The 18,299-nt window shown below is 40.7% G+C and overlaps 1 protein-coding gene across 3 annotated transcripts in view; it reads right to left on the bottom strand.

Annotated features, from left to right (window-relative positions):
- The window catches only part of SLC25A21 (solute carrier family 25 member 21), a 483,415-nt gene that overhangs the window by 18,295 nt on the left and 446,821 nt on the right, over positions 1 to 18,299 (bottom strand). For all 3 annotated transcript variants that reach the window (XM_034992345.1, XM_034992344.1, XM_034992346.1), the window contains exon 7: positions 9,382 to 9,546. In XM_034992345.1, the coding sequence (XP_034848236.1) occupies positions 9,382 to 9,546 (165 nt within the window). The remainder of the gene's footprint in view (positions 1 to 9,381; positions 9,547 to 18,299) is intronic.

Below are 18,299 nucleotides of genomic sequence, written 5' to 3'. Positions count from 1 at the left end.
AGTGTAGCAATGGGCTTTTCACTTCAAGGAGCTCAGCACGAATATTCACATTAAAGCCTAGTCACAGAATTGTCCTACCTCATCAGCCAAAATTAAATTTCCTTTGCTCCCTGCAATTCACGTACCCTTTAATTTCTCCTGGTATCACACTGCATCTGAGATCCTCTCTGACTAGTTTTGACCTAACTTGAAGTCAGTATACCCTGGCTGTCTTAGACAGTCTTCAGTAAACACAGGGAGAGGAATGTTCTCCATTCAGGATTGGCCTTGGTTGATGCTAGAATGGATTTATTGTTGCTTGTCAAAAATTGCTAAAATAAGTTTGCCATTTGAAGAACTAAAATTATTGTTCAGAAGGGACTGAAAGAGATTGCTATAAATTGCTTTGGGTAAGACAAAGACAATATGGCAGTCCTACAAAGAGTCACATAATTTTCAGGGCATCACAAATTACTTCTTGACAGAACTCTTTTATTCTGCTTCCTCTTCCCCCAAGTAGGCTAATGAACTGTTTGATGGTGAGCACGTCACGACCATAACAGGATGACTCAAAAGGGATTGAACATTTTAATAAATCTATTACTCAGTTATCAGATTATACATAATAAACATGTGGTCAAAACCAATTTTAGTGGGCTCTCTCACAGTTATCTCCATAATCTTACAAATGGTCAGTCTATGCTAACAGCACACATTCTATAATTCATTTTATTCCTTTTGTAGCACATTACCATCAGCGGTTGAAGGGCTGGTTGTGACGCAGCCTTTCATTTCCTCAAGGCTGCCAAGCAAGAGGTGATACAAACATGAAGTTCGCAATGTACTCTCACATGAGACATGTGAGAGGCAACCCTTTTGAAAGTTTAATTTCCTTTTAAGTCACCCTGCACGCTTTGATTTTAGAAAGTTACTTGAAGAAGTCTCCCACGTTATCCTGATTAATAAGACACTGAATTAATAAGAACTGAAAGGAGGATGGATGAAAGTACAGCTGGAGATCTGCATCTGTGAAAGTGTGTCCATAAGACAGCCTGAAAACGGGCTGGATGAACTTGGGTGAAGATGTGGAAGGCCTGCTCTTGGGTCCTCAGGTGACCCAGACTAGGAGGGGAAGCTAGAATGACAGATGAGGCCCTCAGCATGAAAATTTATCATCCTAAACTCTAGCACTGGACTGAACCCCCAGGATTACATTTAAGCACAGTGCATACAAACTGCTTAAGTTCAAGATGAGGGAGACTTGACTTGTTGGCAGTTCATGTAATCTGGGGATTTTAATTGACCACAGAATTTTATACATACCAACATCTTGATGTAAAAGCAACACCCATTCTCTTTCCCCTCTACCCTGACAAATCCCCCAAGAATTCATCTCTGTACAGTCTTTGGCTGCATTAAGAAAGGCGTGTATTCAGATCAAAGGAAGGGCTGAGACTACTGTACTCTGAGTTGACTGACAACTGTAGTATTATGTCCAGTTTTGACACTGACATTGACCAATCTGATGCAACTATAGTGGAAGAGATAGACCATACAGAGGACTGGAAACCACATCATTTGAAGGGGAGTTGAGGAACTGTGGATATATTTTGTAGAAGGAAAGACTCAAAGGCTCACCTATCCATACATTTGAAGAAGTATAGTACAATAGTTACAAATATGGACTCTGGTGTCAGATGGCCTGGCTCAGTCGTCCGCAGGATCTAGTAGGAGATGGGCACCAAACTCTGATGTTCTTTGGGAAGAGTCCTTCAAAGCCTCTCAAAGGAGAGGACGGTGCCATGTCATATTCATGTTTTAGGTACAACAGGCCTGACACATCACTGGTGTTTAATAAATGTCTTATCGCTCCTTTATAAGGACACAGTACATGAAGAACTAAGGTCTCAGAAGCAAATTACAAAGGTGGTGCTCAAGCACCTGGTAGCCGCTGGAAGGCGAATAAGAGCAGCTCATCAGTGCCTTCCCCATAGCTGGCAATGGTCGTCATGAAAATGATGTGGTGAGCTGAAATCAGAGTTGCCTCCTGGCAACTGAACAAGGGGGCAGCTTGAGTGAATGTAAACTGCCTTTTATTTTTTTTTCAGAAGAAATTTGCATTTTCTACATTGTTAGTTTCTGTGGGTCCAAGTCAATGAGGAGCAGAGTCAGCTCAGTCTGTATCTTTCATTTCCTCTAATGTTGGCTCCCTTTTGTTGTTTTGTTCACAAACTTTGACAAAAGCATTTTTTGCCCTGATGTCACATTATCATGCGGTTTTGTCCTCCAATGAAAATACCCGCTATTAAAGCTTAATTAAAAAATACAGTTGTTTCCACTTGACAGCTATCAGAAGAATCTATTACTGTGTTTGTTTTCTCTTTATGTGAGATAATTTGGGGAAATGCTAGCTCCTCACTCCACAGAAGGTCACCAACTAAAATGAGATGGTTTAATTGATAAGCATTCTTTAAGGAATGTAGAGTATTCCCAAGATCCTATCCTTGCAGGGCTCTCGGCTTTGGAATGAAATCAAAGTCTTGTTAAAAGCTCAGCATCTAAATGTAGCCATTCAGAAAATAGCCATGAAAATTCCTTTTATCCCCCTGAGCTAGCTGTTCTTTAAAGTGTTGTGAAATGTAAAATAATTTTAAACGTCTTACCCACTTAGTTCAAATTATAAAACACATACAATGTCAAAATGGGTTAGGGTTTAAGCATAACAATTATCACTTGATTATTTCGTATATATATACACACACACACACACACACCCTCTCCTTAAATATCTCTCTATAAATATTTACATGGGTAGATAACACCTTCCAAGAGTCAACTGTATCACTGAGTATTATCATACAGAATGCAGGGATATATTAATATATTTCCTTGGGAACTCAGTAAGTGAGATTTTTCTGTTTTGGTGTGCTCCGTTTATTCCTTGCCTCAATAGTCACTGACCCCAAGGGAAACTAACAAACCAGGTTTCCAAAACAAAATTCTAAAGGTTGGGAAGTTAGGACAAGGACACACTGAGATGCTTTGATATGGAGGTAGGCATATGATCAAGAAGAAGTCTTTGAACCAAGTTTATTTCATGAGATTCTACTTCTGGGCTGCTTATATAAATGAAACTTTCCCATGCCCATCGAGTCCTGCTTATGTAATATGTTTGTTTGACATGCCCCCTCAGTTACATCATTTAAGAGGAGTCTAGTGACTTAGTACATGCTTCAAACACTCTGGCCCAGTTCCCCTCTGCAGCCTCCACTCCCTCCTCTCCCCTCTGGCTCACCATACACCAGCTATCCTCATTCTTTGTCTTCTCCCTGGTTCCCCGAGCCTCTGTCAGCTTCAGGGCGGTCACTCATCCTCTTCTCTCTGACTAAAGATCTGTCTGGTCTCCACTCATCCTCTTCATCTTGGCCTGGCTAATCCTCACCCTCGAGCCTCAGCTTCAACATCATTTTTGAAGGAAGGCCTTTTCTATGTCCTTGCCCTGCCCTGCCCTGCCATCAGTCTAGAGTAGGATCCCGGTTTATAAATACCCACAGCGTGGTAGTCTGTCTTTCCATGGCTCTCCTCTCATCATGACTGTCACAGTCCAGGGCCTCATGCGGTGGCTCGTTTATTGTGTGGCTCCTCTCGTTGACTGTAAACCCCGGTAAGGCAGGGACAGTGTTGACACTCAGGGAGGCAAGGCCCCGGACATTGTAGATGTGCCGTGAATGCTTTTAGAATGAACGCACAGAAGGAACCCACGGAGAACCTAAAGCTACTGGTACCACAATTCCATCCACTTGGGTGGTGCCTGACTGGAAACTTTTGGCTTACATTTTATTTAAGAAAGTGTCTGAATTCTTGCCCCCTTCTCTCTGCCCTCCCCCATGCCTTCCTTCTCCCCAACACACATGCTCCAGGGAGTCTGTGAAAACTGCCAATGAAAGATACTGCTTTTACCACAGAATCTTGTCACATATCCGGGAATTTTATAGATAATACATACTTGTAGTTTTACCCCAGCGGTTCCCAGAAAGGAGAGTTGTTCTTAATGAAACTTTAATGCTCTTGCCCTTCCCATTACCGGATGATTGGTAAGACTAATGATCGAGTAAGAGAGAATTAGAAAAATAAATGGCCATAAATTAAATCCTACTATAATCTAATTCTACTGAGATTCTTCTTTCCAAAATACAAACAGTTCTATATACGTTCTCCACTTGAACCCAAAGGTGCATTTTTCATTCAGCTTAGTGCACACCTTAGGGAAGGATATAGCTTTAAATCATGAAACGAACACATTTCCACGTTTCTTCTGATAAACTAAGTGCATTTGGCACCGCCCTCTGACTCTCTACAGAATTTATAAAATGAAGAAAATACTAAAAATCAAAAGAAAAAGAAAAACATTTGTATTTCAAAAAAGGCCAACTTTTACAAATATTACCTTAGGAGAAAATAAAATATGTTTGACTTAATGCTGTCTGTAGTAAAATGACCATAGGGACAGGTCTAAATGGTTTATTAAGTAAGAAAAATTGTACATATGAAAAATTGTTCTCTCCTAGAATATTTCTAACCCACACATGTAATTTATATCACGGCAAAATTCAACACAAAAGGTCTATTGTTTTTGGCAAAATAACTTGCAAACATGCTTAATTAGGATGCAAACTGAAAGCACAGCTTAATACTGTTGACAGCCATGAGCTTCAGACAGTGATTTCTACTACTATTATTATTATTTCACTTATGGAAACATTTGAAAAGCAGTAAATATGGAATTAGAGGACAAGGTTATTAAAGAGATGTAACATTTGAATCTTATGATTCTCATTTCTGTGTCAGCATCACAAATAATAGGCTTCCAACAGCCCCACCTTGTAACAGGAATGAAAGAAATTATTTTTGCAACGAAAGCTTACTCCCATGGATATTTGAAAAAGATGTCAGCATTTAAGTTAATCAATACCTGCTTCCAGTGGGCTTTACTTTGAGAAGTGATGCCTCTTTCTGGGGAGAAGGGATAATTCTTTATACTGACATTCCTTTCCATTCACTGCAAGATGTAAATGAATGCCTCCATTAAATCGATTCCATGGTCAGTTAACATCCAAAGCAGTCTTTGCTCTATTGTAGCCCTGCATTCACCATAGGAACAGCCAGAGCCTAAAAATAAATCTGAAAGAATCTAACCCAGGGCACCATTTTCAAATGGCTAATGCCTGCTTCTTCCAGGGCCATGACTTCTCGTTCTTGGTTTCTATAAATTATAGACTAAGAGTATGGAAAGGGAGTGCCAGGTTACAGGACTGAAGGAGAGAGAAGAGGAATTTGGTCATATTATCTGGATATTCTAGCTATTTCATGTATTTAAATTTCAGTAATCATTTTTAAGCGGTCATTTATGTGTGACAAAACACAAGGGTTAAAGCACTGCATGGTGTAGTGGAAAGAGTCCTGGCCTCTGGTTCACTCCCTTCCCCTTGCTGTCTAACCTCAGATAAATTATTTCAGTAACTTTCAGCATTGGGCCATAACTTCTCATTTGGTTTTCTTATCTGAAAATTACAGTTATCGTGATGGGGATCAGGCAAAACTGTGGAGTCTACAAAAATGGTTTTAATAGTATCACATGGCACAGAAGTTCAGGATATTTCTGTGATCACTTGAAAAATATATCTAATGGAGAGATCACCAATCTGAAGAGTTAAAAACTTTAGGGGTGGATGTCTGACCTGAGTTCTCCAGGCTTACCATTTAAAGTTCTTATTTTACCTCTATAGATAGCCTCAGAGTTGTATAAAATGTGAAAAAGTTAACTAGGTATTCTATTTTATGAGACTCTATTAAACTTTTCACTGATTTATTTCCTATTATAAAATTAATACATCCTTATTGCAGGAGCTTCCAACAGCTCAGAATGGTATAAAGAAAAAGGACTTTCCCTCCACTGCTGTTTGTTTTGTTTCTCTCTCTCTTTCTCTCTCACTCTCTCACTTATTCATACACACACACACACACACACACACGATTCCCCATTTCCCCCTCCAGAGATAATCATTATGAAGTTTCTTTTAAAAGAAAATCTTTGAAAATGGAAAACATTGCAAGACCACTTATGGATTAAAAAAATACATTAAAGAGAAAATCTAAAATTATTTCATGCCAGTCAGGACTGGGGAAATCTCGAATTCCCTTGGAACAACAGAATGACCAATTGCTGGGTGAGGGAACTGAAACAATAACCTGTAAACAAATCGTCCAAAGTATACGGCTAGAGACAGCCCACGGCGAAGATGGAATAAAGCCTTCAAGGAACACCACCTCCTCCTCATGGTTAACAACTTGATGACGTTCTTCAACATGTTTTAATGATTATCATACCTTCCCCTTCACAAAGGATTGATTTATTATGGTTTAGATTTAAAAAATACTGGTTTCCCAGTTTTGAATCAGGCTTAGATTACAGAACACATAAAATCAATGACTTTGTTCTAGGCAAGAAAAAACACAGTGTTCATTTAAGTGCAAAAGGAACAGTCCTGGGGAAAAATTCTTCATGCTGTTCTATGTGCTCGCTGTTTCCACCACCTGCCTCCCCCTCTCACTCCTCCTCTCATCACTGTCATCAGCACCAGCACACCTAACACTTCCATGGCACCTTAAAATTCACAAACAACTTCCCATATTATTTCTGTCAGTCCTCAAAATAATGTTGTTGGGTAGCTTTTCAATATACAATAAAAAAAGCTGAAGCTCAGAGCAGTGAAGTGATTGGCCCAAGATCTTTCACCTAGTAAAGGGACACTCGCCCAGGTTTATGATGACTTTTTTTTTTTTAAATACTTTATTTATTTATTTGAGAGAGAGAGAGAGTGAGTGAATGAGCAGGAAGGAGAGGCAGAGGGAGAGGGACAAGCAGACTCCCCTCTGAGCAGGGAGCCCAACATAGGGCTTGATCCCAGGACCCTGAAATCATGACCCCAGCCGAAGGCAGACACTTAACTGATTGAGCCACCCAGGCGCCTGGGTTGTGATGACTTCTAAGTGTGTATCTCAACTCAGATCTTTCCTCTAAAGCTCCAGCACCCACATCCAATCTCCGACTCATCTGCATTTTAGTTCCAAGTGCAGTTAAATTCAGTTTCCAGGCTGAGCCCATAATATTCTCCCATAAACTTGTTTCTCTTTCAACGGTTTTCTTTTTCAGTAAATGGCACCATCACCCTTCTGGTTGCTCAAGCCAAGAACCTAGGCAGCATTTCTATCCACAACCCTTTTTCTCAACATGCCTATGTATGCTCCATCACCACATCCTGTACATTTTGCCTTCTAAGATTTCTCAAATTTGTCCACTTCTCCTTGTCTCCACCATGAACAACATAGTCTGAGGCCCTAGCATCTCACTTTGAAATCATTTCCATGTTATATCCTGCCCTTGCCTCACAACCTCCCCTCCGTGCATTCTCCACTTGGCAGCCAGACTGATCAGGTAATTCCTCTGCTTAAAATCTTTTGTTGGCTTCCTAGCGCTCTTCAGATAAAGATAAGAATCCTTAGTGTGGCCTATAAGAGCTGGTATGATCTGACCCTGTCAACTGGCAAGATCAATGAGTGGTTTCCATAGTTTCAGGATATCATGATGTATTTAAAAAATAAGTGAATAGTTAAGCTTCTGTGTTTATATAATGCATAACATTTAATGACTTAAGTGCACTGATTAATTGTAGAATGAAGTTTACACTTGTAGATTTTTTTAAAGCATTATTAACATATGACCATATGTAGATCTTTGTGACTTCTTTCTTAAATAGAACAAATTCATTTTATAATATGATAGGAATTAAAATACATGCCCAAATATATGTAATAAAATATATAATAATTTATATAATTTATTTCATTGTGTGTATGTGATTTCTATCTGTCTCAAGACTAGGTAGCCGAAGAGATGGAGGCAGCGGCTCTTCTCCCATGTTGTATGGAGTACTCATCTCAGAGTCTAAAAAAACAGGGTCAACTTCATGCATTTGTGACTTGCACAGTTACCCAGGGCCTGCACTTAGAAGAGCTCGGTTTATTGCCTTACTATTTGGTCTTGAAATTCTTAATAATTTTTGAACAAGGGTCCTACATTTTCATTTTGTCCTGGGTACCACAAATTGTTTAGCCCATTCCTGCTAAAAAGAATCTCAATGTATTAAGAGTCAAACTCTCTCATGTCATTCAGCCCAAAGTATCTATTGCATTTGATTTCTGTGATTTCTTGACACGAAGGAGGGCTCTGAGGACCACTGGAGCCAGAACTGACAGTCAGTGAGGGAAGGGTGTCTATATACTGTGGTCAATCACAGATTTCAGGCCAACCAAACAAGCTTCTACTCAATAACTGAGATTTCCAAATACAGTGAAATGTGTTTAACAACTTTGGCTAGTGGATGAGGCCAAACCAACAGATGGTTAATGTGGAATATCCCTTGGCTTCAGCTGCTACTTAAGATAAGTCCTGACCCAGAATATGGGGGGATCGCTGGGCAAAGGTAGGTATAATCAACTTTACTGAAGAGTCTGGTGGTAGCTGTATTAGAAATCTTTTTATGGTTTATAAAAATCCATCAATAGTTTTGTACTAAGCAAAATAAAAAACTGAACCCCTGTGGGAAATTGTCTGCATGTGCAAAATGTGTCACCAGTCGGTGCTTTCAGGATCGCAATTTTCAATGCAAGCAAGCAATATGATGGTGGGGGGAAAGTGTGCTGTTATAGATGAAAAGAGGCTGGGTTTAAAGCACATCATGTGCTACTTTTATCTTGCAGAAGTTGAAAGGCTGTTAACATCTGTAAATTACCATTAAAATATATTTATAATTATTACTACTTTGCATGAAAAGTGATGATCCTTAAAGAGTTGGTTACCCCTTACCCTAGGTAACTTAGGTGAATTTAAAAATTAATATCTAGGTAAAATTTAAATTTTAGGCTGATAATTTCCCCCCAGAGCTCAAAATTTATTTAGGATATGAAAATTTCAACTTTCTTGGGAAAGTTGTTTCTGAGGTTAAAAAAAGTAAGTGATAACACAGTTTCTAGAAGCTTCTGTTAGTGATAAATGGGAAGCATTCAGGTGTCACGGTGCATATTTCAAGGAAATGAATTTTGGTGTCAGAATTGGGTTCAAGTCTCTGCTCTTAACTACTTAACAATTTACTTGATCTTTCTAAGCCTCAGTTTCCAATTCCTAAATAGGGGTAATGACACCCCATGAATAAGGCTAATGGGGGGATCAGATTCGATATGAGTGTTCAGTGCAGTGACTAGCACATGATGATTACTCTACAGATGTAGCTATCATCACTGATGAGATTTTTCCTCCAGGATTATAATCTATTAAATAGTTACCTTATTGACAGGAATAATGTTTTTGACATTGTAGTAGAAGCCAAAATAAACCATGTTGAAAACCCCGTGACGTCCCAAAGTTGCTGTAAATCCTTTGTTGAGGCCCTGGAGTCCCAAGCCTTCCTTCTTAATGATATGTCTTGCATAACTCATCGTGGATGGTTGCTGCAGGAGAGAGAAGCAAAGCCAGAGAGATCATCTTTGAGACCGTGAAATAGAGTAAATTACCATTTTAGCTTCCCTTCAAGCCAGAATTATTAGGGACTTTTTTTTCCCCCCAACATGAATAATCATGCCTAGATCCATACTTTTAAAATTAGGAAGCCCCAAAAGTAAACAAAATTGCATGCATGCAGGTCTTCAAGGGAAGATTGCTGTTAAAAAAAAACAAAAACCACACCTTTGGTGGAATTAGTGAAACTAATGTCATGTAATACCTATTATTACTACCTACATGTAAATAGCTGTATCCAATTCTGGATTACCCAAGTAATGGAGGGGATTAGCCATACAGGTAAACTGGTAATCCATAACTGCATAATCCAAAAGGAATTTACATTTGGTTCCTGAATCCAGCATAGCTACTTTTCTAATTATGTTTTTCTGAAGTGAATGTTACAAGTAGTCTTGATTTCACTGCCTCAAGAGTTAAACTGGCACTAGGTTAGAAATTGGGTGTGGATAAATAAAATCTTAAAAAAAAAAAAAGACACCTGGGTGACTCAGTCGGTTAAGCATCTGCCTTTCAACTCAGGTCATGATCCCAGGGTTCTGGGATCGAGCCCCACGTCGGGCTCCCTGCTCAGTGGAAAGCCTGCTTCTCCTCTCCCTCTGCCTGCCTCTCTGCCTACTTGTGCTCTCTCTCTGTCAAATAAATAAAATCCTTAAAAAAAAAAAAAAGAAATCGGGTGTGGATAGTTGTCTGTAGACTTCCTCAAGAGGGTGTACAATTAATGTGTGTATCACTCGTTGTGATAAATGACAAATCAGTGGCACTGGGAGTCGTGGGTTACTTTAAAAAAATTTTTTTAAAAGATTTTATTTACTTATTTGAGAGAGAGAATGAGATAGAGAGAGCATGAGAGTGGGGAGGGTCAGGGGGAGAAGCAGACTCCCCGCCGAGCAGGGAGCCCGATGCGGGACTCGATCCAGGGACTCCAGGATCATGACCTGAGCCGAAGGCAGTCGCTTAACCAACTGAGCCACCCAGGCGTCCCGTGGGTTACCTTTAATTTACTTCTTTCCAGCCCTCCAGTTGACGACCCAAACTTGAAATACCCTGACTGCTGGACTCCAGTCTATCGCTACTTTTGGAACATGCTACAGAGCTTACTAGAGTTTACAAGAACAACAATTCACGTGGGCTTCAATAAAAAGCTGAATGATTGCGTCCTTTCGGAGATACAGTACAAGGGATATCTCTACTTGTTAAATTTTGACTGAATAGGAAATAAGGGAAAATGCTCAGTATTTAAATTTTTTTTTTTCCCATGAGGCAAGCACTGACGTGGCATTTGTTTGATTTTTCCCTGGAGCAGGTTGCTGGAGTGGTCTGCAGTCTGATGTGCTTTCTGACTAAAAGTGTTTTCTTATCACGTGCAATTAAGGTTGTATCAGCAGAACAGAGAACAAATCCAATCAAGCCTTTTCATCCAACTTGTATTTATAGCTATGTAATTAACATGATACATTTAAATGACCTTGTTTATATAGTAAATCCTATAGTTTTTGCTGATAAATGTTTTAAAAACTCTTAACTACAATACTACACTCAACTTCATCTTTTCACTTAAGAAGATTAATTACAATACATTGCATTAAGCTTTTAAGGAAACCTTTTTTTGTAACAGAAAAAAAACACATGAGAATATATCTTAAAATAATAAAAAAACATTTCATATAGGAAAACCAAAAATTCTCAGAAGGTTAAAGTTCACTCTCTGCTCTACAAAATGGGGCTTTTTTTGTTTGTGTTCTGGCACATTGACTATCAACACAAATTATTTTGGTTTTCAAAATAGACTTGAGGATAAGTTGAGCAGAAGTTCATTTCTGTTGGAAAGACTCTGGAAGTGCTGAGCAAACTGCCTAGGCTCTGCTCCCCTGCTCGGAGGAAGGCAGCCAGAGGGCAGATTTTGAACTCAAGTGCCTGGGTGAGCTTGAACTCTAGTTATGAGTCATTAAGTAAAATCAGAGAGTAGCACAGTAGTTAGAAATAGCTGGTTGTCTTTCTCTGCTTGATTTATTTCACTTAGCATCATCCCCTCCAGTTCCATCCATGTTGATGCAAATGGTGGGTATTCATCCTTTCTGATGGCTGAGTAATAGTCCATTGTATATATGACCACATCTTCTTTATATGTGGAACATAAGGAATAGCGTGGAGGACCACAGGGGAAGGGAGGGAAAATGGAATGGGAAGAAATCAGAGAGGGAGAAAAACCATGAGAGACTCTGGACTCTGGGAAACAAACTGAGGGTTACAGAAGGGAGGGGGGTGGGGGGATGGGGGGATGAGGTAGCTGGATGACCGGTATTAAGGAGGGCAATGTTTTGTGATGAGTACTGGGTGCCATACACAACTAATGAATCGTTGAACACTAAAAAAAAAAAAAAAAAAAATAGGGGGTTGGAGCCAGACTGCTCCAGGTTTGAGTCTCAGCAATCCCACCTGCTAGCCTGGGAAAGGATTTTATCCACTCTGATTTATCCCCACTTTACTTATATGTAAAATAAGAATAATAAGAGAAAAAGAGAATCTTCCTTGTAGGATTGCTGTGATGGTAACTAAGTCAATGGATTTTTGTCCTCTGTAAGCATTCACTACATATTAGCTGATAATAATAACGGCAATAGTGCTGATAATAATAAAAATAGTTCAAATAATAAAATAACAGGTAATTTCTTTGTTAGCTGAAGGCAATGGCATTAAAAAGGGCAGAGGCTGATTTGAGGGACACGAAGGGCATGTATAACTAGCCTCTTCCTTTTCATTCCCCTGTCTGTCCTTTCCTTTTCCCAGAGCTCTGGACCCTTGTGTCCACCAGAAATGCATCACGCAAGACAAAAAGGTCTACTTAGTCTGAGGCCTAATCAAATCCAGTCTCTGGGCTAGAGAGCTCCTCCAGGGAGCTTCCTCACCCCAGGGCCTTTCTTCTCTAGAGCAGTAGATCCTGTAAAATGGCCTCTTCCCTATCCCTTAGAATTAACATCCTCGGTAAGAATTCTCCACTGGGTGTCTGTGGGCTCTAGAAGCAAGGCCGCATGGGAGCAAAGTTTGGGAACAAAAAAGTCACCAATTGGGCCTCCACCTCACACAGCTTATAGCCTGGAGAGCACAACTGTGTGTGTTACCAGGTACCTGGAACACAGTGAGTGCTCATCAATGTGAGCCATTATCACATCTGTCTGGCAGTTTACACATATCACGTGATTTATCCTCTCAACAAGGGTGTGAGATTTCCATTTGATGGATGGGGAAACTAAGGTTGTGTTACTTGCTCAAGATCACAGAGGTAGTGCCCAAGCTCAAACTGAGGCCTCTCCCGCTCCAAGTCCATACTTTTATCCTCTGCATGGGTTTGACATTGTAACATATCTGATTGCTTTTCTCAATCCTGTAAGGTGGGCAGCAGGCATATTTTCCTTATTTTGCAGGTGAGAAAACCAAGGACTGTTAAGTAGCAGGCCTAAAGTAAAAATGCTGGTAAATAGCTTAAGCAGGATTCTGCATCCGGTGTGGTTCTCATTCTGTGGGCTTATTCTTGTTCTACATATGTGGTAAGAGTTTCAGAGTTTAATAATCCAACTGATACAGGTAACAGATACATCATAACCCAAATATATTTTTCTTGGGGCCTTGTGATAGAGAAAAACCTGAGTTCTTCTCTAATTCCCCATAAAGAGAAGTGTGCTTTTTGCTTCATTCAGCAACATTGTGTCACACACATGTAAGCAAATATTTAATTAGAAAGGCAAAACATGACTTCCACTGAGATGCTTAAATAGGAAAATACAGAACCATTTTGACTAGATCTCTGTAAACACAAGGAATTTTACTAAACTTATTTGATTACTGGGCTTCCATTTCAAAACAAAAATGGTGACTGATTAGCATCATCAGCCAAATGATTCCAATACTATCCAACCCAGCAGGTCACCTACCAGTTCAGTTTCCTTCCAACATTTAGATTCACTGCAATTTTCATATCTGGTTACCAGTTGTGGGCCAAATTGCATGATAAAACTTTCCTAGATGTACTCTTCATCGACTGCACCAGAATGCAAGTGGGGGAGCATAAATGGATTGGAATGTAGCTTATACTGTAATATCACACTGCTCTCCACACTGGTTTATCGAAATGCTCAGTTCACTGGTACCTGCCAGAGTATTTCCATTTGACGTAACTCAAAGTCTTTAGGTTTCATTTTAGCTATGGCCCACTGCTACTTCTGGGAACTCTCTGTTCTTTCATGCATTCATTTCTTCAACAAATACCTGTTGTGTGCCTAGTAGGTGCCACGTGCTGTGCTAAATGTCTCATGCAGGACTTTGCTCATATTCTAGAAATTTAAATACTTTTGCTTTGGTTTTTATTCGGGGAGATAGGCCGATAATTTTTAGATCCACCCATGAGAATCTTCCACAATGGTTATGAAATACGGAATCAAATTTCTGTTTTAAAAGTCCTTAAGAGGCTTAATTAAAGAGAAGATTCTTTGCGCCACTCCAGGGCGCTGATTCCTTACTCACGGAGAGTCCAGGATTACCAACAAATCACGGAGATGACTTACGGCAGCCTGAGCTATTTTGTTTGGAGTTCTTCCATCCAACTACTGACCATAGCTGGCTCTGATTAGCTTGTGAGACCACAGACTGAGGTGTAGGCAGCAGGCATTGTTCTCTGAGTAAATAGCTATCAGAGTATGGCCAATAGGTAGAGACACGGGGTGTGTGTGTCCATGAATTTCCTCCATCCCCGAAGCCAGAGAAGAGCTCTAGGCACACCATGTCAAAAGGCAGCACACTCCACATGCGTTCCTTTACTTGCTTCCCAGGGCAAGGTGAATTCTGTCATGTTTTAGAGCCAATGGACGAGGGTGTTGCATAGAATTTCATCACATGGCTGGAAAGCAAACCGGATGAGACCTTTGCACAATGGAGTGAGTGTCCATATCTGGGCCTTCAGAAAAATACTGCTTTGTTAAAAAAGAGGAGATCCAGTTGCTGCATTTAGGCAGGAAAATACCCTGGTTCCTCAGGAGATAGAAGATCACTTATGTTTTTCATTACTCAAATAAATTCTTGCAGCATTTTCATAAATTTGGGGGAAAAAAAAGAAAAAAGAAAAAAACCCCTTCCTTTTATTTGAGAACAAAATGTAAGTGAAAGAAGAGGAATTGGGCTCAAAAATCCCACAGTTACACTTTGCTTTCGCTGAGATATTTCACTAATTCATCATTATAGCTTATTCTAAAAGGGCAAGATTATGGACAAAAAGACACGCCAAATACAATTATGCTCTATCTGGAGTTTATGTTTGATGAACGGGTCTATTTTTTAAACAACCTGTGAGTGGATGGTAATTTGCCATAAACGAACCTTCCCAGACGCTGCGCCACACAGCTCCTCTACCCCAAGTTTCGGCGGGGTCAGCGTCCCCGGAGGAACGCGCGGGCCTTGCGGGTGATGAGGCGCCGAGGTGCCTCGCCCTGCCCCCGCCGGCCGCGCAGGAGGCAAGAAGGGGCCCGCGCGGCGGTGACCGCTCGGAAACACCTGGCAGCGCGGAGGGAGCCTTTGCTTTTTCCTGGTTCCAGAAACACTCCTGACTTTCCCTTAAGTTTCACGATCACCCACATTTCTCGATCCCAATAAAAGCAGTGCGGTTGCCTAGAAAGAGAACTCGATGTTAACGTTCGGTTCCTAAGAGCTGCCACTTTCATTAGGCGTTATTTTCCCTATCTATAAAACCGGGAGAAAGCCACCTACCATACGGGGTGGCGGGGGTGGGGGGGGGCGGAACTTGAAATACCAAGTATGTGTGGGCATTGGAAAAAGTGGAAGGATGCATAAGCAGTTACCAAGGCACTGGGGTGAGAGGGGAGTGTTGGTGAAAATCAACTGTTTTTTCTTTATATAGCTTTGTATTGCTTGATTTGTGTGTGTGGGGGGGAAACACTGTAATACTTTTACTATTTGAAAAATTGTATAAATTGAGAAAATCAAATAAAGGAAAAAACATGTAAGGCATCTTACACAGTATCTGGCATATAGTAGATGTTCTGTAAATGGTAGCTATTATCATTACTTCAAAGTCTCCATCTGCAAGCAAAACTCTAGAATTCCTGGCACAGCTGAATGGAAGACTGAAGTCTATTTCTGTAAATGATAATAGAGACACAACTTGGCTGCTGCCTTAGCTATTGTTGAAAGATAACTATAGGAATGCATTCATAGACATAATTCACTTTTCTGCCCACAAGCATCATAGACTGGAAAGCCATAATTTAGGTACTGAACAGTTTCCAGGCAGTGTTTCACATGGCAATGCAGGAAAAATCTGAACTTAACTCAGTACCTCAACACAAACGTTGACATGCCCTTGAAGCTAGCTTCTCACACTATCCGTAAACAGAGCCACACGCTCGCTCTCTAACTCAACTTCCCTCTTTCTTGAAAGAGATTCATCACAAAATGCGGTCCTTCTATTTACTTTATGTTGACTCCACATACTATAAGTTTAAACATTTGTCAATTGCCTATGGAGAAAATAATCACTAAGCTTGGTGATCTCATATATGATCTAATTGATCTCTATTAGATTACCAAGCTCCCAGAAGAAAGTGTGTAGAATTATATCTAGTGGTGTTTATCCAAAACCAGAATCAAACCCTGAATTAATTTTTAAAAAAATCCCTATCTTCAAAGAGTCTACCATCAATGACACATTTGCTATCTGTTCATTGCACCTTAAAATTTCAATCAAATCATAAAGGTAGAAGACTAATTATTCTTTTCTTGGGTTGAACATCTTTAAAGACTAAATAGAGGGGAACAGGCTTTTGCAATTCACTTAAGCCTTAGTTTCATATTTGGGGGTGAGAATGATTATGTTCATATGTAATGTAGATAAAAATGAGTAGAAGGAAAACCTGTCCCCCATCCACACATCAGAGACAAATCCTATAGACCTCAAGGGAAGGAAAACATAACCCATTAGCCAAATAATAACTTTGAAGTAGATTTCAAAGTGGAGAGAAAAACTGGGAAACAATTCATCCAAGATTTTGCTCCTGGGAGGAAATTCACATTTTCCAGGCTTGCAGAGAGCATGCCAGCCAAGCACCAGTTGGCTTAGCACAAGTGATAGGGGACTTCTAGGTCTTATAAATATATAGATTAAAAAACGATGCACCCAGTTAGAGGGGAGAAAGGTCCTATAAGGACAACAAGCTATAAAGTCACACTTTCAGAAGATTGGATATGGAATCATCTCCAGTAGAAAAATCCTCGGGCAAGCCTAGTCCTAAGCCAAAGAGACTACAAACCAGAACAACACTTTGCTCGGGTTTAGTTTGAAGGACGGGGGGAGATTTGGGTCTAGCCCGATTTTATTTGAACATGTTTTTATACCCACTGAACCAAACCAGAGCATGACAAAGCTGTGATTACTTTGCTCCCCACAGAAGGTCAAGCATATTTAAATTAGAGACCGGTTTTCTTTATTCACTGTGAATTTTAAGATGCTGGCCAAGATTCTGGTATTGGAACTGGAGGAAGTGTGGCAAGGATTATAGTCTTTGACTGATATGCTGGTAATTTAAAAAGTAGAGGCAAGACAAGCACACCTACTGAAATCCTTGACACAGAAGCTGGAAAGGGGATGAGGGAAGTATCAGGAACCAAAGGAACCACAGTTTCTTTGTATTTTTAGAAGAGTTTATGGCTAAACTGAGCAGGAAAGCATATTTTATGGGGAACATAGTTCTGACTGGCTAGAGAATCAAGCCTAGATCACAGAGGGGAGAACCCTTGCAGCCGGAGCCAGCAAGTCACCTGCCGTTCCTGGAAATCCGCATGGGAAAAGCACTTAGGGCTCCAAGAATATCACAGACGCGGCCTCTGCTCTCAGCCAGTCCTGCTCCTGGACCCCAGCCAGAGGGGCGCCCCGTTCAGGAACCCATTCTTCAGGGGGCCCCATTCTGGGCCTCTGCCAGCAATGCCCTTCCCACAGGACTGAGGGGGATATCTGCCTACACTTCCCTCAACCTCCTTCTAGACTTTGCTCTGTGTTCCCTGAGACTGCGGCAGGCCCCGCCCTTCATCTTTCCCACCCTATCACTGTCTACAAGACGTTAAGTGTAGTATTTTTTTTAAAGATTATTTATTTCAGAGAGCGTTAAGTGTAGTATTTTTTTAAAAGATTATTTATTTATTTCAAAGAGCGAGAGCGCGTGGGGGGAGGGGCAGAGGGGGAGAGAGAGAGAGACTCCTGAAGCAGACTCCCTGCTGAGCGTGGAGCCCAGCTCGGGGCTCAATCCCAGGACCTGAGATCACGACCTGAGCCGAAATCAAGAGTCGGGCGCTAAACCAACTGAGCCTCCCGGGCGCCCCACGTTAAGTGGATTATTAAGATTAACATTCACTGTGGTTGCCCTCAGCTGTCCTCCATTGCAGAGCTTCTCTCAGCAGCAGCAACTTCTTGGGAGATGTTCATCTTTAAAGGACCATGTTGACTTGCCTCCTCTGGCTGGGGAAATAGGAAAAGCCACAATGCCTGTGTAGGAATCTGTAGCGGTTGGTATCTAAGATAGGAGAAGAGAGGGGCTGAATAGTAGACAGGCTGCCTGAGAAACACACACTACTGGCGGGGACAACAAGAGTTACCTCGCTGCAAAATAGGCAAAATATGGGAAAC

The sequence above is a fragment of the Mirounga leonina genome, unplaced genomic scaffold, assembly GCF_011800145.1.
Source record: "Mirounga leonina isolate KUSES-001 unplaced genomic scaffold, KU_Mleo_1.0 Mir_82, whole genome shotgun sequence".
NCBI classification, from domain to species: Eukaryota; Metazoa; Chordata; class Mammalia; order Carnivora; family Phocidae; genus Mirounga; species Mirounga leonina.
The sequence above is the reverse complement of the archived record's forward strand: the minus strand, read 5'-3'. Positions and strand labels throughout refer to the sequence as shown.